General features: G+C 43.1%; 1 protein-coding gene across 2 annotated transcripts in view; it reads right to left on the reverse strand.

Moving 5' to 3' along the window:
* The window catches only part of LOC139226504 (lysine-specific demethylase 2B-like), a 193,431-nt gene extending 171,259 nt beyond the window's left edge, over positions 1-22,172 (reverse strand). For both annotated transcript variants that reach the window (XM_070857335.1, XM_070857334.1), the window contains exon 1: positions 22,014-22,172. In XM_070857335.1, the coding sequence (XP_070713436.1) occupies positions 22,014-22,055 (42 nt within the window). In that variant the 5' untranslated portion in view covers positions 22,056-22,172. The remainder of the gene's footprint in view (positions 1-22,013) is intronic.
* Between the last annotated feature and the right edge of the window lie 3,046 nt (positions 22,173-25,218).

Raw genomic sequence — 25,218 nt, forward strand, 5'->3', positions numbered from 1 at the left:
CTGGGTGAGACTGCAGCAAGAATAAATTAATGGACTGCCTGTGTTTGTGCCTGGTTCCGTGTCAGAAAAGCTGCTTGTAAAGAAGATTTTAATTACGGTACACCTATTCATTTCATGGGATATAAAATGTTATGGTTTTACACATACTAATCTACTTGCTGGATTTTACTAGCTGCCTGATGCTAAATGCAGTTACTAATGCAAGCCATTTAATTTTTGCACATTTTCTTCAAATTCCACAAAATGTAAATGGTCACAATTGCTTTTTACAGTACTGTAATCACTTTGAGTGTGCAGTCAGGAAATGCTGAGCTAGCAAAGCCAAGGATGGGAAGTTCACTTTCGGTTCAAGTTAAAGCACAGCAGGCAAACAAATCAGTAAAACCATCAGCAAAACCGGTATCCTTTTCACCTGGAAATGAATCAAAGCCAGATCATCTTCCCTTTCCAGCTTTAAATATTTCTAATTTGTGACGAATGCTGAATGTATCAAGCTAAGAATCACATGTTTGTTGCAATAGCACTGAAAGCTTGGACATTTGAAATACTTCAGGATCAGTTATATTTAGCATCTAACTTCAAAAGTAGCTGTAGATAGTATGAAAAAATTCAGTACCTTTTTGTCTCCAACCATGACTATTCGCTCGCCACAGAGATAGATGCAACTGGTAAATCATAGTCACAGGTCCCTTAAGCTGGCCATAAACACTTCCTGTTTATTCAAACAGGGCAATGGTTAAAAAGTAAGAGTCAATATGAAAACCCCTAAAATTCGTATCACTGGAGCAAAATTTTAACTGGGGGAGGGAAATTCCACACAAAATACCCATTCCAGATAGTCATGTTTTAAAATTGTTGGCCACGGGCAATCAGAAACAACAAGTCAATGTTAGCTTCAAGTCTCTAACTCCTCCCACTCATTTCCCCTGAACCTAACTTTGTATTGCTTTCATAACACCTTCAACATTCGGAACTTTTCCTTTATCCGTGCAACATATCTGGATTCAACGGTCATGACTGGATGTGCTCCTTATCGCTACAGAATTATTGGCAGAGTGTCGCATATGCCTACCTATCTTTCAGGAACGTGAAAGATCTATAACTTCGAAGTACTCCCGATAAATAAATTAAACATCTAGTCTAAAAACCTGTCTGATCACATGAGGTATTTTTTCCAAATACAATACATTTAAGAAAAATTTCAAATGCATTTTCAAAATATGTAAAAAAAAGTGAACAATTTGATGACACGATATCATGATTGCAGCAAAACATTACACTGTATTGATGACACTTAGTAAATACCTGTCCATTATTCCAAGTGTGCAACTGAAATACTGGAGCCTCAGCTCTTTACCATATAAATCAATGATGGATGAAGAAATAGAGTGGTATATCCAAGTTTGCAGATGACATTAAATTTGGAAGCACAGTAAGTTGTGTAGATGAGAGCAGGAATTGACAAAGGGACATAGACAGACTTAAGTGAGTGGGCATAACTGTGGCAAATAGAGTTCAATATGGGAAAGTGCGAGGTCATCAATTTTGGATCCAAGATAGACAAATCAGCATATTTTCTTCATGATGAGAGACTGGAGGAGCTAAGGATTTTGGGTGTTTATGTACACAAATTACTAAAGGCTACTTTACCAGGTAATCAAACGACTAATGGAAAGTTGACCTTTAAATCTATTCAACTGTTCCTATGATATATGAACATTTGGGAATGTGTAATTTCTCAAAGTAATGGTCAGTATTAAGTGTATAGAATCATAGCAATTTCAACACACAAGGAACCCATTTGGTCAATTGTGCAAGTCCCACACTGGAGTTATCTTGTCTAATCCCATTTCCCTGCACTCTAATATTTTCAAGCGAAGAGTTCCCAGATCATATAACACCGACTCAATTTGTTCGATTAAATCTATGGATAACATAATACAGTACAGTATTTTGTAAATATGGAATGCCTTGCAGTTCTTTTCTTTTAAAATAGCACAGTGTCACAGATAATTGATATGGGTAGTGATTCAGTGCACTTGATAGTTGGTGTGGTTTCTTTTGCAGATCGCAAAATAAATACAGATGAGGGAAGCCATTCATCTCATCTTAGCTCAAACATCTAGAAACTATTAGCCTAATCACAGCATCCAGCTTATTAAATGATCGAATGTTATTTGCTTCCTCTACACTATCTATAAATCCTTTACATAGGTGAGGTGCAAGGAAAGAGAGAGAGAGAGACATGGGAGGAGAGTGGGGTGAAGGTAGAAGAGAAAAGCAAAGGAAGAAAGATAAAATTGTAGGGAAAAAGGAGGCATAGGTGGTAGAGAAAGAGGCAGGAGATGGATTGAAGTGAAGGAAGAGTAAATGATGCAGTCCAAAGATTTCAAGAACTGCAAAATAGATTGGAAGTTGTGTGTGGTGGTTAAGCAGAATTCTGTCAGACTCAAAAAATCTATTTATTTTAGCAATGTAGTTCAGGATTCTACCTGCTTTGATTGCAGCTCTACAGTACCCAGAACTGGAAAGTAACTGGTCACAAACTAATTGGCGAGGAAAATGTCCTTTCCTTAGTCCAGGATGGTGTAATTTTAGATCCACATTATCACCCCTTTCCCTTCCTCATCCCCATCCCAGTTGCAAGTACAATACAAGTATTACTGTACTTGAAGTAAATATGTGCAACTGGAAGCTGCTTGTATGTTAGTGTAGTATTCTTGTAGTACAAATTTGAGGCCTGCTGTGATAAACTGCTCGGGACAATAGTAAACCACACCAGACCAACTGACTCCTGCATCTCTGATGTATGACACACAAAGTTGAGTCCCATCCCTCTCTGTTCAAGTCTGATCTCCCTTGCGTTCTCGTGTTCAGGATATCTGATGCTCCTCAACTAATCTGAAACATCCAGAGCTAACTACAAAGCAACTTCAATTACATGATCATCCTGCAATCAGCAATTTGAAGTATCTTGTCAAGTTATGTTATTGCTGTTGAGACTTGTCCTAAACTCCAAACACGAGGAAACGCAATTTGAGTCTTTATATTTGTACAATATGTGTATTGGATTCCTTTAAGGTTAAAATGCACAGGGAGCATAAGATCGCACACTGCAATCTTTTAATTATAGTAACCATTTCGCTTGCCACAATCCATAGCACAAAATTATTTTTGGACTCTATAAATGAAGTAGTAATTTGTATAAGAGACTAAGAGGTACATTTACACCATAGTTAATAGTGTAAACGCAGCCTGAAAACAGAGTCAAGGCCCGGAGGAGGGGGGGTCTTAGTTTCTCTTTGCAGTTAATTTGGGCCTTAATGCTCCATTTAATACACAAACTTGTGTCAGTGCAAAGCCAGAACAGCTTCAGGGCAATGCTAAAATTGTGCAAGTACACCCAAAATCATAGTACTTACTATAATATATATATATATATATATATATATATACACACACACACACAAAACATCAATTGGGCTGCTGAACGATTATTCAAGTGTTAGGTTAAAAGTACTTGCCCTGGGTTTTAGAAGAGCAGTGCCAAAAAGCTACTGTTTTCCTTCCCAATACTCCCGTTTTTCCTGTAGCCCTGTCAGAGAACAACTCAGAAACAAAGACCCAATCTTTCACACAGGCAGAATGACTGTTTTCAGAGGCATCTAGGTTGGTTCTTCTGATGCACTTATTTTTAAATGATGCATAGACCTGGAACAGGTGCTGAACTGACCCAGTGCATCATGATGTTAAGCACGTTTACACACCAAACAAACTTAAAGTCTATGCAATGCTGACCAGACAGCTTCTAGTACTGGTGGTAGATTGGGAGACCAAGGAAAATTCAGATCTCTGCTGCCACCAATGCAGACCGAGAGGCTTAAATTTAATAGTGCCATTGACTGAGCAGGACCTGGATGACAGAAACCAATAACAGTACTGTAGTTGCCCAGTAATGTGAAGTAAGCAAAGGAGAAATACAGTAAGATGGGAATTTAGTGAGGAATTAAATATGCGAGGTCAATCAAGCTCATTTTTCAGTCTTTAATTTTTCATTGCTTGCTGAGCTGGATCCATTGTAGCCATTTGCCACCTTTCCCTACACTATTGACAAACTCCTAGCTCTAAGTATTGTACATTTTGTTCTTTTCCTCTAGTTAAACAGTTTGTGGCAGTGAAAGTTTTTTTTCAAAAAAGCGACCACTACTTGTCATATGAGCAAAAATTTGAAACAAAATTCTAATGCAGTCCTGACCCTGTATGTAAGAAGTCGTAGTTTGGATTAAATCTCCTATCAGTTCACGATAGCCCCAGCCAGCTATAACCAAATTAATGTAAACGGTCAATGTGTGTCATTTTTAAAATCAAATATTAACCATTAATATCAAGTACAGTGAACAATCTAAAAAAGGAATTCCAACCAGTAATAGCAATACTGTTTGTGCATGTAATTACAGGCACCAGCAGACTATGCAAAAAGGGAACCTCAGCACTTTTATCTTGACTATATACACCAGGATGTACCTTCATATGCTAACATTTTAAAACTCAGTTATGATTGAAAGGAAACACAATAGATATTGAAGGTAGCAGACTGTGAGGAAAACCTATCCAAGCTTTTATTGGGACACTGTATGCTCGAGCAGGGAATAACTGATTACAAAAAACTGTAACTGTACATTTTGACCTAAAGTTACTTCAGTATATCAAAATTAACTTCACACTGAAAATCCAAATACTTTGCAGTAGTTAAAGTGAAATGGTAGTTCATTGGTTGTTAAATAGTGGCGGTTTCTTGTGGTTGTTTACTTCTATTCACTCCACCCACTGCCAATTTTCTATTTACTCCACCCATCCTGCTAATTTTATACTCCCCCCAACCCCTCCTCCTCCCACCCTCCTGAAGGCATTGATTCCTCATCAGGGTGTGGTTCCAAGGGCACTGGGTTCTTTACACGATAACTTGCCCAAGGGTGGATGATAACAGCCTTCTCGCGGCCCACCCTGTTACGTGATAAGAACATAAGAAATAGGAGCAGGAGTAGGCCATAATGCCCCTCTAGCCTGCTCCACCATTCATGGCCTCAGCTCCATTTCCCTGCCCGCTCCCCATAACCCCTTATTCCTTTATCATTTAAGAAACCGTCTATTTCTGTCTTAAATTTATTCAATGTCCCAGCTTCCACAGCTCTGAGGCAGCGAATTCCACAGATTTACAACCCTAAGAAATTTCTCCTCATCTCCGGCGGCCCCTTATTCTAAGATCATGCCCTCTAGTTCTAGTCTCCCCCAGCAGTGGAAACATTCTCTCTGCATCCACCTTGTCAAGCACCCTCATAATCTTATACATTTTGATAAGATCACCTCTCATTCTTCTGAATTCCAATGAGTAGAGGCCCAACCCTTTCCTCATAAGTCAATCCCCTTATCCCTGGAATCAACCTAGTGAACCTTCTCTGAACTGCCTCCAAAGCAAGTATATCCTTTCGGAAATATGGAAACCAAAACTGCACGCAGTATTCCAGGTGTGGCCTCATCAATACCTTATATAGCTTAGCAAGACTTCCCTGCTTTTATACTCCATCCCCTTTGCAATAAAGGCCAAGTTACCATTGGCCTTCCTGATCACTTGCTGTACTTACTTGCATACGATCCTTTTGTGTTTCATGCACCACAAGTACCCCCAGGTCCCACTGTACTGCGGCACTTTGCAATCTTTCTCCATTTAAATAATAACTTGCACTTTGATTTTTTTTCTGCCAAAGTGCATGAACTCACACTTTCCGACATTATACTCGATCTGCCAAATTTTTGCCCACTCACTTAGCCTGTCTATGTCCTTTTGCAGATTTTTTGTGTCCTCCTCACACATTGCTTTTCCTCCCATCTTTATATCGTCAGCAAACTTGGCTACGTTACACTCAGTCCCTTCTGCCAAGTCGTTAACATAGATTGTAAATAGTTGGGGTCCCAGCACTGATCTCTGCGGCACCCCACTAGTTACTGGTTGCCAACCAGAGAATGAACCATTTATCCTGACTCTCTGCTCTCTATTAGTTAGCCAATCCTTTATCCATGCTAATATATTACCCACAATCCCTTTTATGTGGCACCTTGTCAAATGCCTTCTGGAAGTCCAAATACACCACATCTACTGGTTCCCCTTTATCCACCCTGTTCATTACATCCTCAAAGAACTCCAGCAAATTTGTCAAACATGACTTCCCCTTCATAAATCCATGCTGACTCTGCCTGACCAAATTTTGCTTTTCCAAATGTCCTGCTACTGCTTCTTTATTAATGGACTCCAACATTTTCCCAACCACAGATGTTAGGCTAACTGGTCTATAGATTTCTGCTTTTTGTCTGCCTCCTTTTTTTTTTTTTTTAAATCGGAGTGTTACATTTGCAGTTTCCCAATCTGCTGGGACCTCCCCAGAATTCAGGGAATTTTAGATCGCAACTAATGTCGTCTCACCGAACTTGTCGTTAAATTGACCTCCCGGCGACAGTAACAAACCAAGCAAATCGAACAGTCCTCTCCAGCGAGGCACCTCACATTCAAAATGGGAATACACTACCTCGAAAGGTTACTGCAGAAACACAGCACGATGTTCTGGTGCTTCAAGAAACACACATTGAATACATCCACCAGTTTGACACAAGAGGACCGATCACAGGTTTTGACCTAATCGCTTTCAATAACCATTCCAAATATGAGCTGGTGTGCTATGTTAAACAAGGCATTGAAGGTTGCACTGAACTTGAGCATACCAGTATTGCCGGAGTTTTTACTACAGCAATACATGTAGGAGAGCAAACAATCACCAATGCCTACAAACCACCACTCGTACAGTGGCCTGACCCACAACTCCCTCCTAGTCAACATCCATCCATCCATCCAGCTTGGAGACTTTAATAGCCACCACACAATATGGTGCTATGCAGACGTCAACTGTAATGAGAGGGGACCTCATAGAAACATTTAAAATTCTGATGGGTTTAGACAGGTTAGATGCAGGAAGAATGTTCCCAATGTTGGGGAAGTCCAGAACCAGGGGTCTAAGGATAAGGGGTAAGCCATTTAGGACCGAGATGAGGAGAAACTTCTTCACCCAGAGAGTGGTGAACCTGTGGAATTCTCTACCACAGAAAGTTGTTGAGGCCAATTCACTAAATATATTCAAAAAGGAGTTAGATGAAGTCCTTACTACTAGGGGGATCAAGGGGTATGGTGAGAAAGCAGGAATGGGGTACTGAAGTTGCATGTTCAGCCATGAACTCATTGAATGGCGGTGCAGGCTAGAAGGGCCGAATGGCCTACTCCTGCACCTATTTTCTATGTTTCTATGTTTCTATGGAGAAGCAATTGTACAGTGGGCTTCGCTCGAGAATAAATTCCTCCTTTTTGATGTCAAAGATCGAGGTACGTTTCATTCATCAAGATGGCAGAGAGAAAATAACCCAGACCTATGTTTCCTCTCTAAAGACAGCAAAGAAAACCAAATCATCGCCTCCAGAACCATTCTTGACAACTTTCCCAACAGTCAGCACAGACCCTCAATCGAAATTCCTGTCATTACACCAGAACCACGATAGAACTTCAAAAAAGCAGATTGGGAAACCTTCCAAAGGTCAGTTGACCTCAACATCCACCAAACACCAATGCCTTCATCAGATTTATAGGAATGATTAAAGCTGCCATAAAATGCAGTATACTTCGGGGGTTTAGAAAGACATATATTCCTTGTTGGACGGAAGAAAGCGAGGTTCTCTACCAGGAGTATTCGCTGAATAAGAACCCAGCCACAGCCACCACAATGCTGGAGTCCTTGAACTCGACGAGACGTGAAAGGTGGAGGAGCCTTGTGGAGAAGACTAACTTCACTCACTCCAGCAGGAAAGCACGGACTCTGCTCAGTCAACTAGCTGGGCAAACCCCGCCTATAAACACAGGACGACCATCAGAGCAGACATCATTGCATCTCACTTGATACAAACATCAAAGGCTCCGGTGGACAAGGAATTTCGACGGCAGATGAAGCAGCAGCTTTCGACAAACTTGATGGCGGCACCAAGATCGTCAACTATGTCTGATCCATTCACCTTGGATAAGCTAAAAGTAGCCCTGTTGACAATCAAATCTGGAAAAACTGCTGGTCCAGATGGTGCTTACCCAGAATTCTTAAAAGCACTGGAACCCAAAGCGAAGAGATGGTTGACTTCCTTCTTCTGGGAGGTACTGGCAACCGGCAAAATTCCACCTATTTGGAGGGAGAATAAAATAATTGCCCTCCTGAAGCAGGGGGAAGAATGCTTGTGAAGCTTCCATGTGTACTCTGGCACCCAGAAGAGCAGATATAGGACATTGAATGGATCCAGGCTGACACTCCCAGTGCCAGTACTGAAGGAGTGCTACAGTGTCAGGGGTGCCGTCTCTCGGATGAGAAATTAAACTGAGGCCCTGTTTGCCCTTTCAGGTGGATGTAAAAGATTCTACAACACTATTCAAAGAGCAGTGGTGTTCTCCCAGTGTCCTGGCCAATATTTATCCCTCAACAAACAATCATTAAAAAAATGATTTCATTGTCGTTTGCTAGACCTTGCTATGCTGCATCGTTTCCTACATCACAATAGAGGCTACTTTTCAAAAGGTATTCCATTGGCTGCAAAGCACTTTGGGAGGTCCCACAGCCATGAAAGGTGCTATATAAATTGAAGTCTTTCTTTGATTACAAGTGACAAAAGACACACCACACTGTTTCACAATGAAAGTATAACAGAAAATCATAGCTCCAAACATTCTTTCTAATTTTAGCATTGGCATCCACTCTAATGATTTCATAGTGGGACACTGACACAAGTACAACTGAAATGACATACAAAAATATTAAATGCTTTTTCTCAAGACAAAGGCTTAAAACATCAAATGTTGTTGCACACTACAAAGCAGAGATAAGTGAGCAAAATGAATTGATTCGGCTTTGAAATTCATTGCGGTCAGAAATTTTTGGATTACAACCCAGAAACTCCCTTTAGAAGAATGCATTCATTGCTACTCATGTGGAGCAGTAAGTTGATTATAATATCAAAAGATGGCAGTACTGTACATGGAGTTGCAGCCTGTTTCATTAGGCATTTTAAATAAAAATTGGGGTGTCCCGTTTCATTGGTTTTGGGACGTCCTGAAAGGTCTATATAAATGAACGTCTTTCTTCTTTAAAAGTACCAGCATACACTAAGACAGCAAACAACCTTCCCCTTCTCTTCTAGCTACACATTATTTCCTTGGTGATGTACGCCTAGGCCACTGCAAAAGCAGTTTCTGAGATGTGCAAACACAGCTAAAGATAAGGAGAATAGAACTAGAACACATAGTACAAAATCCACAAATATCCAGGAAAGATACAAATCAGGTTTTACTCTGCAGCGTAGTGGACACGCAAATAGATCTCCGAGAAGGTATTTGGTTTTAGGTCAATTCACTATTTTAAAAAGGAAGTTAGATGGATATCTGTTGAGAAGTGGCAGGGCCTGTGTTCCTTAAAATAGAACAAGTGGTGTGGGAGGGAAAGTCCACATTATTCTAAATCACACACAATCTCTGGATGAAGGCAGCAGATGGGTTCCTCGGGGTTTTTGCATCGCAAACTTATGAGTCCCAGATCATGGAACACATCACACCATGTCAACCTGTCCAATAAGATCTGTTGTGGGAAGCACCTCATTTCTTCTCTCAGCATCTCAGGAGGCCATCGAATGGATAGCCAAACTAGACATCCCATTATAAGCTTGACTTCATACAAAAAGTGTTTCTAACAACATATTTCCTTAAAACAGCAGAGTAATTTTGCCTTGGGGCACTGATCACTGTAATTTTATCATTCAAGTTCCTTGCTCAAAGGGCAGTGCAATGAAACTGTTCCCTTATCTTTATGACAACATGCAATAACTTAACATTGCAGACGACATGTGCAAATCTGGTCATCTATCCAGAACCAATTTATCCAATCAGAACCAAAATTCGCTCGTTTGACTGGATGCTCTTTCCTCCCCCAACCCCACGCCACATTTCTGAAGGTGCTAAGTATTGATAAAGTATTTGACTTCTTCTTAGTTGGTCCCTCGAATCGAAGATGACTTGCTTCCACACCAAAAAGGGATGAGTTCACAGGTGTTTCAATGAAGGACCAGATATTCCAATTCCCAAACTACATCCTGAAGGGTGGAAGATGCCTGTGCGTGGATTTTTTTAACGTGTGGTGGCAGTTGCACACCAGCCACCATACGGGCTTGACGGAGCTAGGCCTTGGTCCAGTGGCAAGGATTAACCAAGACGACTGGAGACCAGCTCTGCTGCACGAACCCTAGTGTGCACACATATCGCAGTGTGGGCTGACCCATGCTGCCCGAGCCTTCGCCTCTTCTGGACCCCGAATTCACGCCTCTCCTGGGCCCCGATCACATTACTCTGTAATCTTTCACTGCTCCTTCGCCCCAACCTCGCCGCTCCTGTTGTGCCTGCCCATGCACCAATGATTATGGTGACGCCCTCTTCACTTTTGAACTGAAACCTCATGGATGAGCAACAGAAAGGGAAACGCGCAGAAAATTATAAATAAGGAGTGGAAATTGAACAGGTGCATACACCGAGAAAAGGAAGAGAGTTTAACACAGGAACACAGAGAGAGAACTGAAGGGAAATGCACAGAACCAGATATGGAAAGGACACACCTGAGGAATATCAAAGAATTGATTGAAGTGGAGCACAGGCGAAGGGAGCAGCGCGAGTTGGTGCAGGAGTGCGTCGGCAAAGTATTTGACTATGTAGAGCATCACAACAGCTCAACTTGGTTCTCACCGAACATCCATATACATGTCCTTTCCAGAGTCACTAGGATAGCCATCAGTAATACAGTCCCACCTCGTTTCCCTCTGCCACCCAGAATTGTAAATTTCACAAGATTATGGAGGGGGAGGGAGAGTTAATTTTGTGCATTTTATGTACATTTTTGCCAAAGACATAAATAGCCCTTAAATGAATAGTTACTACCTAACGGCACTCACATGGCACTAATTCAAAGAAGAGCAGGGGAATTATTCCCGGTGTTCTGGCCAATATTTATCCCTCAATCAACATCACTAATACCGATTATCTGGTCATGTTCAAAATGCCGTTTGAGCGCAAATTGGCTACCGTGTTTCCCACATTACAACAGTGACTACACTTCAAAAAAGTACTTTATTGGCTGTAAACACGCTTTGGTGGTCGTGATAGGCGTCTTTCTTTCTAATATAATCAAAACCTAAGTAGTAATGCTTAAATGTTTAGCCCCATCAGAAACAGCTGAATACCTCAATGATAATCCTCAATTTTACATTGATTGAGCCCTATAATTATATATTTTTTAAAAACATTAATTTAAATGATGGAGGAAATGGCTTCATCATTGCAATTTTGGTTTTGCGAGCTATAGCTAAGGAACTTTTAAATCAATTTATATTACTGATTTTTTTTTAAATGTTTCCTCTGGGTGTTTCTCAGCTTTTATTTTTAGCATGAAAAATCAGGAAAGCAAATCAGTGAAGAGGAATTAGAGCTCAAAAGCCAGGCCAGGTTCAGAGAAAAATCAGGTTTTATTTTAAACAACAGCAAAGCTCAAGAAAACAAGCTAAACAAAAAAATTAAGCAAAATAACAACCAATCATTATTTACACAGTTCACAGACGCCACCACACATGACCCTCAAGGCAGTTTCAGAAAAAATTTAATCAGTTTCTGCGATCATAAAATACTGTCAAGCTATTTTAACAGCAGTATAATTTTCTAGTGTTTGTCAGTGGATTGCGTGCTGCAAAATGTTGACTGCTGAAATTAACACTCAGAGTAGTATATCGCTACCATTGCATTACGAATCACAAATATTTTTAACATCTGACTGAAATGTTAAATAGTTGGAGCAAAAATTTAATTTTGCAGGATGTGGTGTGAATGTTATCGTGATCATTGTATGCAGTATCACCATTTTGTTAATAACCTAATTGTAGTCATTATTCAGGGTGTTCAACATACATTCCAAAAGTACCAATGTGACGTGCGTGCATTTCTGGATCTGATTATCGATGGCCTGTTACATTGATAACTAAACATTGAATTACTTATCTAACTAGAGGCCATCAATATAAGACAGTCACCAAGAAATCCAATAGGGAATTCAGTAGAAAATTATTTACCCAAAGAGTGGTGAGAATGTGGAATTCGCTACCACAGGGGGTGGTTGAAGTGAATAGTATAGATGCATTTAAGGGGAGGCGAGACAAGCATATGAGGGAGAAGGGAATAGAGGGTTATGCTGCTAGATTTAGATGAGGAAAGACGGGAGGAGGCTCGAGTGGAGCATAAATACCAGAATGAACTGGTTGGGCTGAATGGCCCATTTCTGTGCCATATATCCTATGTAATGTAATCCTATTCAAAACTGACTCCATTTGACTTGAGATGCAGTTTAGGAAAAAGCACCATACCCAATAGAAAATGAAACAATCTGCATGGATTGGTATCACTGAAACACAGAATCAACGCAACCTTTTTATAACTGGATTCAAAAATACTTTGATTACCAGAGCAGAGATGGGGTAACTGCAGGTTAAATTTTATGTGCAAAATGCCCCTTTATGTCCAGCTCCCAGTAAAATGAAATTCAAAACGATCATTTCCACTCACCCAATACCTGTACCAGCCATCAACTATGTTGGAAAGATTGTTACTCATCAGCAATGAGAAAGAAATGCTCATAATGATCTCCACCAATGGCTGAAAGACATTGGAAATCAGAAGTATCAATAAAGGAATTAGGACATTAAAAAGAAAATAGGGATTTTTTTTTCTGCGTTAATGAAATAACTGAAGGGAATTTCCTGAGCGTTATGTTGAAAGAGTTTGTTGAATATATAACCACAAACTGAAATACTAGAGTTCCGGATACTGTGGTATCATGGGGCTCTGGAAACATGAATGCACAATGAGGCAATTGGATGAGGATTCCCCCACTCTGCTGAGTTTCTTATCTCATCACAATACTGCAAGAAGCAGAGACAGGTATATCCGTGCTGGGAGTGTAGGGTAAAAAAACCCCTCAAGAATGACACAAGGAGGGGCTGGAGAGTAGATCAGCTCACAAAAGCAGACATGTGACCCCAGAAGAGCAAAAAGAGGGGAAATAAAAGGGTGTCACACCCAATGTTGCCATTTAGCTGCATGGCCACGCAGCTGTCAGGAGGTCCCGTGCAGGCTTGATAGTGGGAAAAACCGCACATGTGCAGAAATTTGAATGAGCCACGCAGCCCGTTAAAAGGGGCCACGCACCCAAAAAAAAAGAGGGAACATTGGCCACACACCCTCAGACCCTCCAAGATTCTTAACTATTCGAGTCAGCTGAAAATTGTACAACATCGACAGACGACAAAAGACACATAATGCTCCAAGGTAAGCAAGTTCAAAACATCTAATTTGCAGTAAAGAAATTAGAATCTGTACTGGCAATTAGCTATCAGAGGGTATCAACCAAGTGTCTTACTGAGACGACAGAGGATGGGACGGTCTTGGATCTGGCCTGGAGATGACGAAGGTTGAACAGGTTCCCTCTGGTTCTGTAGTTTAATTGTGGACTCCAGCAGGAAGCTTGTTGAGTGTGAGGTGGAGCATTGCAGCGAGGAAGATCGAGAAGAGGGTTGGCGCGATGACGCAACCTGCTTGACCCCGGTCTGAACGTGGATTGGGTCTATGGTGGATCCGTTGGTCAGGATCATGGCTTGCAGGTCGTGAAGCAGGCGGAGGATGGCGACAAACTTTTGGGGGCAACTGAAATGGAGGACGACGCTCCATAGTCCCCCACGACCAACAGTGTCGAAGGCCCTTGCAAGGTCAAAGAAGGCCACGCACAAGGGTTGGTGTTGTTCCCTGCACCTCTCCTGAAGTTGTCGCGCTATGAAGATCATATCCGTTGTGCCCCATAGTGGACGGAATCCGCACTGCGACTCCGGGAGGAGCTCCTCAGCCACAGGGAGAAGACGGTTGAGGAGGATTCAAGCGATGACCTTCCTAGCGGCCGATAACAGGGAGATTCCTATGTAGTTGCCGCAGTCAGACTTTTTTTAAAGATGGTCACTATTTCCAAGGTGTCTCAGACTAGATTACTGTACTAGTAAGAATTTCATGATATATATATTTATATACACACGTGAATCACATTATTTCCCAACAACATTCCAGTTTGTCACTTAATAAAATTAAGTCACAAATCACTAATCCTTGGTCTCCAGTCGTCCTGGACCCCTTTGCCACTGGACCAAAACCTTGCTCAGCTAAGCCCATGTGGTAGCTGGTGTGCAATGACCACCCCACGTTAAAAGAAAACATGCATAGGCATCTTCCACTCCTCTAACATGAAGTTCGAGACCTGGAACGTCAGGACCCTCGTGGACAACCCCAACAGCGACAGACCGGAACGCCGCACCGCCATAGTTGCCTGGGAACTTAGACGCTTTGATATCGAGATCGCAGCGCTAAGAGAGACCCGACGGGCAGGGGAAGGCCAGCTCAAGGAACATGGTGGAGGTTACATCTTCTTCTGGAAAGGGGAACGCCGCCTCCACGGAGTCGGCTTCGCCATCAAAAACGAGCTGGTCAACTGCCTCAAAGACTCTCCCTGCAGGGCTAACGAACGCCTCATGATGCTTCAACTCACCCTATCCCGGAACCAGTGTGCCACAGTCATCAGTACTTACACCCCAACACTCGATGCAACAGATGAGGCCAAAGAGGGTTTTTACGCCAACCTCGAAAAATCCCTGATCTGCGTCCCCGCGGGCAACAAACTGATCCTCCTCGGCGACTTCAACGCCATGGTTGGCAAGGACACAGACCTCTGGGGAGGCGTGATTGGCAGAGGTGGGGTAGGGAAAGCTAACTCCAGCGTTACCCTACTTCTGACAAAATGTCTAGAGCATGAACTTGTCATCACCAACACCTTGTTCCACAAGAGGGACAAATACAAGGCATCGTGGCAACACCCTCGCTCCAAACACTGGCACCTGCTCGACTATGTCATCGTCCGAGCCAGGGATCAAAAGGATGTGCACATCACCCGTGCCATGACAGGAGCTGATGGCTGCTGGACGGACCACCGCCTAATCCGATCATACATTGACATCAACATAGCCCCAAAGCGAAGGGGGCAGCAGAAGCAGTGTCGCAAAAAGTCAATGCCGGGGCACTTAAGGACCCAGCTAAGAAAGCCCCCTACAGGCAGTGTCTCACGCTAACCTGGCATGCCTTGATGACCCTGAGACGCAGAATGTCCACAGCGCTTGGTCTGCCCTCCAGGCCTCCATAACCATTGCCTGCAAAGAGACGCTCGGTCACTCAACCAGGAAACACCAGGACTGGTTTGATGAGAATGATCAGGAGATTCAAGAACTAATAGATGCAAGCGCAGGGCATTTCTGAGCCTTAAACAGCAACCCAACTCGGGAGCAGTAAAGCAGCATTACAGATGGCTAAAGGCTAAGGACGAACAAAAAACCCGGGACCTAAAGAACAGATGGTGGATGGAGAAAGCACAGGAGATACAGCAGCTGGCCGACAGCCATGATGTGCAAGGATTCTTCACCACAGTCAAGGTCACATACGGACCAATCTCCCAAGGCCCCACCCCACTCCTGGCCAAGAATGGGGAAACACTCATCAAGGACACCGATGCAGCCAGGGCCCGCTGGAAGGAACATTTCGAAGATCTCCTCAATCGAGACTCTGCCTTTGACTCGAGTGTTCTCGACTCCATTCCGCAGCATGCTACCCGCCACTACCTCAGTGAGACCCCAACACTGCATGAGATAGAAAAAGTCATAAGACAGCTTAAAAACAAAGCTTTGGGAGCGGATGGAATCCCTGCTGAGGCACTGAAGTATGGCGGAGAGGCACTACTGACGCGAATACACAACCTTATCTCACTCATCTGGAGGGAGGAGAGCATGCCAGGACATCTTAGAGATGCAGTGATCGCGACCATCTTTTTTAAAAAAAGGGGACAAGTCCGAGCTGCGGCAACTGCAGAGGAATCTCCCCGCTATCAACCACTGTGAAAATCGTCGCTAGAGTCCTCCTCAACCGTCTTCTCCCTGTTGCCAAGGAGTTTCTCCCGGAGTCGCGGTGCGGATTTCGTCCCCTCCGGGACACAAAGGACATGATTTTCACAGCGCGACAGCTGCAGGAAAAATGCAAGGAACAGCGCCAGCCCTTATACATGACCTTCTTCGACCTTACAAAGGCCTTTGACACTGTCAACTGTGAGGGTCTATGGAGCGTCCTCCTCCGTTTCGGATGTCCCCAAAAGTATGTCACCATCCTCCGCCTGCTCCACGACGACATGCAAGCCGTGATCCTTACCAATGGATCCACCACAGAACCAATTCACGTCCGGACCGGGGGTCAAGCAGGGCTGCGTCGTCGCCCCAACCCTCTTCTCAATCTTCCTTGCTGCCATGCTCCACCTCACAGTTGACCAAGCTCCCCACTGGAGTGGAACTAAATTACAGAACCAGTGGGAAGCTGTTCAACTTTCGCCATCTCCAGGCCAGGTCCAAGACCACTCCAATCTCTGTCGTCGAGCTACAGTACGCGGACGACGCGTGCGTCTGCACACACAGAGGCTGAACTCCAGGACATAGTCGACGTATTTACCGAGGCGTATGAAAGCATGGGCCTTACGCTAAAATCAGTAAGACAAAGATCCTCCAACAGCCTGTCCTTGCCGCACAGCACTGCCCCCCAGACATCAAGATCCGCGGTGTGGTCCTGGACAACTTCCCTGATCTCGGGAGGCTCCCATCAACAAGAGCAGACATTGACGACGAGATCCAACTCATGGTCTACAGGGCCGTAGTAATATCTGCCCTCCTGTATGGCTCAGAGACATGGACCATGTACAGTAGACACCTCAAGTCGCTGGAGCATGATCCTACAAATCCCTTGGGAGGACAGACACACAAACATTAGCGTCCTCGTCCAGGCCAACATCCCCAGCATTGAAGCACTGATCACACTTGATCAGCTCCGCTGGGCAGGCCACAAAGTTCGCATGCCAGACGCGAGACTCCCAAAGCAAGCGTTCTACTCAGAACTCGTCCACGGCAAACGAGCCAAAGGCGGGCAGAGGAAACGTTACAAGGACACCCTCAAAGCCTCCCTGATAAAAAGTGCGACATCCCCACTGACACCTGGGAGTCCCTGGCCAAAGACCGCCCTAAGTGGAGGAAGTGCATCCGGGAGGGTGCTGAGCTTCGAGTATCATCACCGAGAGCATGCAGAAATCAAGCGCAGGCAGTGGAAGGAGCGTGCGGCAAACCAGGTTCCCTGCCCACCCTTTCCATCAGCGACTATCTGTCCCACCTGTGACAGAGACTGTGGTTCTCGTATTGGACTGTACAGCCACCTAAGAACTCATGCTAAGAGTGGAAGCAAGTCTTCCTCGATTCCAAGGGACTGCCTAAGATGAATGAATATATCATCATCATCACAGGCAGTCCCTCGGAATCAAGGAAGACTTGCTTCCACTCTTAACATGAGTTCTTTGGTGGCTGAACAGTCCAATACGAGAACCATAGTCTCAGTCACAGGTGGGGCAGATAGTTGTTGAGGGAAGGGGTGGGTGGGACTGGTTTGCCACACGCTCTTTCCGCTGCCTACGCTTGATTTCTGCATGCTCTCGGCGATAAGACTCAAGGTGCTCAGCGCCTTCCCGGATGCACTTCCTCCACTTAGGACAGTCTTTGGCCAGGGTCTCCCAGGTGTCAGTGGGGATGTTGCACTTTATCAGGGAGGCTTTGTGGGTGTCCTTGTAATGTTTCCGCTGTCCACCTTTGGCTCGTTTTCCGTGAAGGAGTTCCGAATAGAGTGCTTGCTTTAGGAGTCTCATGTCTGGCATGCGAACAATGTGGCCTGCCCAGCGGAACTGATCAAGTGTGGTCAGAGCTTCGATGTTGGGGATGTTGGCCTGGTCGAGGATGTTAATGTATCATTAATAGCATAGACTACTCCAAATATTAGTGTCCAATGAGACAGCTACTTTCAGCCACAAAACATGCTGCCTTCCCCACTTTCCCCAGCACAGAAAAGTTCAAAAACAGAGTGAAACCATCCCCATGAAGTTGATAAACTAGATCACCAAATAAAGATGGAGTATTTCAAAATAAAATCTCATCTCTCAGCTCAGATCATTTGCAAACCATTTAAATGTTGTTGCTGTTTGTCAAAATCTGAACTCCTCACTTTCTGACTTGTAATTACTTTCAATATTCTTTACAAAATCTAACATTTGGGGACCGCAAAGATCCAGCGCTGGAAAAGAGACTTATGTTTTTAAGATTTTTGCTACAATATAAATATGCTATGAAAACAGTAGCAGAAGAAACGTACAATTGAAGTGCAATGACTGTAGTTTCAAGTATAGCAACATTCTCATAGACAAGCTTATGTGTTGCAAAGGCAAGGCTCAACATGTACTTAAAGAGGAAGCAACTTAAAAAAAAGAACAAGATACAAAGTTCTACTGCAATGAAGAAATTATTGGCTTCAGATTTTAAGTGTGCTGAAAGTAACTGAAGGTGTTCAGAGTTAGTGTTTGTCACTTTCAAGTGTCAACTGTATAACCATTTATCACTTAAACATGTACAGTTCCATCAGTAAAGCTTTAGAAATGCATCTTATGAAGCCACTTCCTCTCATTGCTGCACAAGCTCCATTGCCTCCCCCGTGCCCCAGACAGTTGATTTCAAAATTCTCGTGCTCGCGATCAAATTCCCTCTTGGCCTCACCCTGCCCTTACTTAAGTGTTCTCCTTTTCCCTTATATCCCCGCAAGTACCCTTTGCTCCTTCAACTGCGCTTCCTTCTCCTTGATCTATTCTCCCATTGCTGACTTCTCATTCAGCCACTGCGCTCCTGCCCTCTGTTCACCTGTCCACCTCCCTGCCTACTTTTAAAAACCTATTTTGTCATTGCTCCCCTTCAACCTCTTCATCTCTATGCCCCTGTTTTGTCCACCCAATGTTAAGTGCTTTGAGACATCTTGCTGCACGTGAGCAGCATTACAGATATGCAAGTAGTAAACTAGAATTTGCTCAAATTTAGCAATTAGCTAGACTAACTCTAAAGCCATTGAATGTCTAAAATCATGTGAAATAGATCTGCTGGAAAAAAAGAGAAGCAAAAAAATTACAAAATCTTACATGTAGCAGATTACTCTGTGACTATGCATAAGATCCTAGATTCGACAGCCAATTTGCTGAACTCAGCTGGAGTAGTGGCAGGGGTGCAATCCAGGAACCCCTGCTAGAAATGCATGCATGTAGGTGTTGGTGTATAGACGATTGGGCTCAACTACTCTATCCATCAATGCTCACACACGAAGAATGGCCATTTCAGTGAGGTCGTAACAGAGAAAGCCTGTTTCCTAGATGTCAATACGTTCAAGGGAGGGGAGGGAGGAAAACTGGAAGGGAGAGGAGGAGAGAGAGAGAGAGAGAGAGAGAGAGAGAGAGAGAGAGAGAGAGAGAGCGTGCGCATGCACTATCTTTTGAAAGTTACTATTGAATCTGCTTCCATCACTCTTTCAGGTAGTGCATTCCAGATCATATTAAATGTGCTGTGTAAAAATATTTGGATTAAAATTTAGAACATTTTAAACATCAATTTATTAAAAGTACAGCAATGAGGAATTAATGACATGCAGTGAATGAAGGTTTGAAGCAATTATTGCCCAACTCCTTCTGTTAACTTTGAACTATTTCCAAGTTACTGTATCAGCTGACAAGGAATACACCCACCCAATATAGCAACCACAGAAATTCTGCAGCCACTCAAGACAGCAGCTACTAAACAATAGGTTGGAGTGTAGCAGCTAGACAACATAGTACGGTAGCTTAGGCAAATAAAATGTGCTCTAGCCATGTCTCTCAAATCCTAGCATGATAAACCAAAAACCACACAAAGCAATCAAGAGATTCAATGTCCAAAACACTGCCAGCTGGTCACAAAGACAAGCTCACTCAGCTACCTACTCTGCCAGAAAGAACTCATTTACTTCAACTGTTTTGCTATACTAAACTCGAAGTAAACAAGCATTTTTTTAAAAAAGTAGTAAATGCAATTAAAACTACTGCTGTACAGTTTGAAGTCCATACTGTCGTGATTATTTGATCACAATCCCTGTTTCACAACATGGAAGCATTCAATAACTTTATTGATGGGCCCACTTCTAGATTTTAATAAATTGTTAATCTGGCAGCTGATTGTATTAAACATATTAATGTAATGCTCCAGAACCAACCCACAGCACTGCACGAGAGTTTAATTGCAGCAACTGAGAGTACCTAAAAACTGCAGCTCATAATTTATTTTGCATTTACAGTTTTTCTTGCATTAATAGATGTCCTGCATATCAAGTTCAGTGCAATCATTACTGCTGTCCTATTTTCAATTTTTATTTTTGCAGTGCCATTGCATTCAAAAATGACAGAGTGACATGGGAGTGTTTGATACAGAGATCCTCACTTCAGCATTTGAAGATTAAACTAAAAAGACATTATAACCTGTCTTAGGTTCTGAAAATAACCTCTGAAGACTGTAATGGCTTCCTAATTCCAATGCTCGAGACAGCAACATGTACAAGGGACAACAACAGGCAAACACATCTGAATTTCAACTTCAGTTCATTCCCAAGGAACTTGCAGTTACAGGGGTTAGGCTGGTGCAAGCAAGAATTATTTATATTCAAAAAAGAGGAATACATCACAACAATCTCAGAGGAAATGAAAATGAACCTTTTTGCAAAATATACACAGGACAGATTATCTCCTTCACTATCTGCACCATTTAGAAAACAAGTCGACACCACAACAAAACTTCTACATCCACCGCCTTAACATTTAAGTGTATCCACATAAGATAATTATTACCTGCAAAAAAAAAGCTCAATGTAATATCTATATACTGATCCTTCAGTAAAGTTAGGAACATACAAAAACCCTGTAACCCTCAGCCCCTAAGCTGTTGCTTTGCAGAACAATAGACTTTTGGTAACACATTAGCTCATTAAACCCAAAGGTTAGTTTTGCAAGCCCACAGATGATTTTATATCCTTCATGGTGTCAGGATAATCATTATTTTAAATCCCTTCCTCCTAATAAAAAAATCATTTTAAGAGCTAATTTAGAAAAATATGATTCATAACAGGCCTATTAAAAACAGCCATATAACAATTTACAATGTGCAGCATACATTAAGATAGCAATGCTGTAACAAAACATTTTAATTTTAGCACAGGGACACTGCTGAAATGGATATTTAATATGTTGGGTATAAAACAAATCAATCAAAATAACTAGTAGTTATTCTTGGTTAATTGGTCATGTGAAAGGTACTTTCCCAATCAAATCTAACATCGGTTTACACTGCAAATATTGAAGTGTTTGATCACCACATTTGGTAATATGTTTCAAACTACATTCAAGATTGTACTGAAGTACATGGGAACCTATTCTGAGTTGAAACATTTTTTTAATAACACCACAGATCACACACACAATCAATACATACAGATGATGCACAAGAAGGAGGTATCCTGTTATCTAGTGGAAGATGTGCAAAGATTTATGGCTCATTAAAGCAAATTCCTAAAAGGCTGCTTTGAATAATCAATTAGGTCACTCTCTTTCTCAAAAGGAGAGATTGACACCTTGAGCTACAAACTATCCTACTTCCCTGAAGCTTTTTAATGTCTGCGAAAAGGATACCATTATTTTCCAGTGCTATGTGTTTTCTAAGGGTGGGATGAAAAGGCCTTGCCCAGTAGCAACAGCAGACACTCCTGAGACTTTCTCCCCACATCACCACACAACACACGCAGGCACATTAAGCCTCTGAGCAAAGTAGTAAAATGATTCTTAAAGGCTGACCTGGGAGGTGTCATAGTCTTCATCATCAGGACTCAGTGCCATGACCTTTCACAATTCATGCTGCCCAGCCAAAGAAATCCAGTCATGGCTCTATTAGCACACTCTCACAGAATACACTCAACATTCACTAAGGAGCTTCCTCCATCTACTGCGGATCAACCTAACTTCACAATGCCAAAAAAAATGCCTCGCGAGCTGAGTAAGTGGCAGGCGCGTTGTCCAATTGGCGCTCGGATCTCCAAGGATCGCCCGCCCGCCGCTGCTGCGTTCGCCAATCGGAATGAGGCAGGGGCGGGATCTGCGTTGCAGCATTCGCTGGAGATGGTGGTTTGGTGCTGTCAATCATGGCGCGCGGGCGGTGCGTTAATTATTCAAAAGTGAGCACGCGCGGAGAAGGAGCGCACGCGGTGACGGATGACATTCGTCTTTCCCCGCCCACAGCCCAACTGTAAACGCTCAAGGGAACTGTAAATCCCGCCTCCAAACCGTACGCACGACGTACGTCTTACGTCAAATGAAGGCTTCCCAAACCGCTATTGGCCGGTGCGGATGTCAATCAATAACGTATTTCGTCGTAATGTGAGTGACATGTCCAGGCGTGATGGAAAAAGAAAGACTTGAATTTCTGCAGCGCCTGTCACCACCACAGGATGTACCAACTCCCCTGCTCTTCCTCAAATAATGATGGGCCGCAGTTTAACTTCTCATCTAAAACACAGCACCTCCGACAGTGTAGCAATCCCTCAGCACTGCACAGCTGCCTAGGCCCCAAGCTCTGGAACTCTCTCCCCAAACCTCTGCTCCTCCTTTAAAACCTACCTCTTTGACCAACTGCCATAATTTCTTCTTAGGTGGCTCAGTGTCAAATTTATTTGGTTTGTCTTATAACACTCCTGTGAATCACCTTGCAACGTTTTACTACATTTAAGGCACTATATAAATACAAGTTGTTGTATTGTCAGCCTTGGAATTTGTGTTCAATTCTCTGAAGTGGGACTTGAACCCACAAACTCAGAGGGAAGGGTGCTACTTGCTACTCACTGAGCCACTGGCTGACAATCATTTTGAACAATCAAAGATAAACCCTGGCTTTTATTCTCTACTGCTAACCGTCATCTTAAATCCCTCTTGCCTGTCTCCTCCACCCTCACCTCCAACAACATGAGGAGCTCATGGACTTCTTTATCTCTAAGATTGAGACTGTCCGTTCAGCTGCCTCTGCCATTTCCCTTCATTCCCCTAGCCCACCGGCCAAACTTCCTCGAAGGTGCCCCCGTGATCTAGCCCTGAACTTCCATCTTAAACATAGAAACATAGAAAACAGGTGCAGGAGTAGGCCATTCGGCCCTTCGAGCCTGCACCTCCATTCAATAAGATCATGGCTGATCATTCCCTCAGTACCCCTTTCCTGCTTTCTCTCCATACCCCTTGATCCCTTTAGCTGTAAGGGCCATATCTAACTCCCTCTTGAGTATATCCAATGAACTGGCATTAACAACTCTCTGCGGCAGGGAATTCCATAGGTTAACAACTCTCTGTCTGAAGCAGTTTCTTCTCATCTCAGTCCTAAATGGCCTACCCCTTATCCTAAGACTATGTCCCCGGGTTCTGGACTTCCCCAACATCGGGAACATTCTAACCTGTCCAGTCCCATCAGAATCTTATACATTTCTATGAGATCCCCTCTCATCCTTCTAAACTCCAGTGAATAAAGGCCCAGTTGATCCAGTCTCTCCTCATATGACAGTCCAGCCATCCCTGGAATCAGTCTGGTAAAACTTCACTGCACTCGCTCAATAGCAAGAACGTCCTTCCTCAGATTAGGAGACCAAAACTGAACACAATATTCCAGGTGAGGCCTCACTAAGGCCCTGTATAACTGAAGTAAGACCTCCCTGCTCCTATATTCAAATCCCTTAGCTATGAAGGCCTACATACTATTTGCCTTCTTCACCGCCTGCTGTACCTGCATGCCCACTTTCAGCGACTGATGAACCATGACACCCAGGTCTCGTTGCACCTCCCCTTTTCCTAATATGCCGCCATTCAGATAATATTCTGCCTTCGTGTTTTTGCCCCCAAAATGGATAACCTCACATTTATCCACATTATACTGCATCTGCCATGCATTTGCCCACTCACCTAACCTGTCCAAGTCACCCTGCAGCCTCTTAGCGTCCTCCTCACAGCTCACACCGCCACCCAGTTTAGTGTCATCCGCAAACTTGGAGATATTACACTCAATTCCTTCATCTAAATCGTTAATGTATATTGTAAAGAGCTGGGATCCCAGCACTGAGCCCTGCGGCACTCCACTATCACTGCCTGCCATTCTGAAAAGAACCCGTTTATCCCGACTCTCTGCTTCCTTTCTGCCAACCAGTTCTCTATCCACGTCAGTACATTACCCCCAATACCATGCGCTTTGATTTTGCACACCAATCTCGAGTGCGGGACCGTGCCAAAAGCCTTTTGTAAGTCCAAATACACCACATCCACTGGTTCTTCCTTGTCCACTCTGCTAGTTACATCCTCAAAAAATTCCAGAAGATTCGTCAAGCATGATTTCCCTTTCATAAGTCCATGCTGACTTGGTCCGATCTTGTCACTGCTTTCCAAATGAGCTGCTATTTCATCCTTAATGATCGATTCTAACATTTTCCCCACTATTGATGTCAGGCTAACCGGTCTATAATTACCCGTTTTCTCTCTCCCTCCTTTTTTAAAAAGTGGTGTTACATTAGCTACCCTCCAGTCCATAGGAACTGATCCAGAATTGATAGACTGTTGGAAAATGATCACCAATGCATCCACTATTTCTTAGGCCACTTCCTTAAGTACTCAGGGATGCAGACTATCGAGCCCCGGGGATTTATCGGCTTTCAATCCCATCAATTTCCCTAACACAATTTCCCCCCTAATAAGGATATCCTACAGTTTCTCCTCACTAGACCTTCTGTCCCCTAGTACAATCAGAAGGTTATTTGTATCTTCCTTCGTGAAGACGGAGCCAAAGTATTGGTTCAATTGGTCTGCCATTTCTTTGTTCCCCATTACAAATTCACCTGAATCTGACTGCAAGGGACCTACGTTTGTCTTCACTAATCTTTTTCTCTTTACATATTTATAGAAGCTTTTGCAGTCAGTTTTTATGTTCCCTGCAAGCTTCCTCTCGTACTCTATTTTCCCCCTCTTAATTAAACCC

The sequence above is a fragment of the Pristiophorus japonicus genome, chromosome 16 (assembly GCF_044704955.1).
Source record: "Pristiophorus japonicus isolate sPriJap1 chromosome 16, sPriJap1.hap1, whole genome shotgun sequence".
NCBI lineage: Eukaryota > Metazoa > Chordata > Chondrichthyes > Pristiophoridae > Pristiophorus > Pristiophorus japonicus.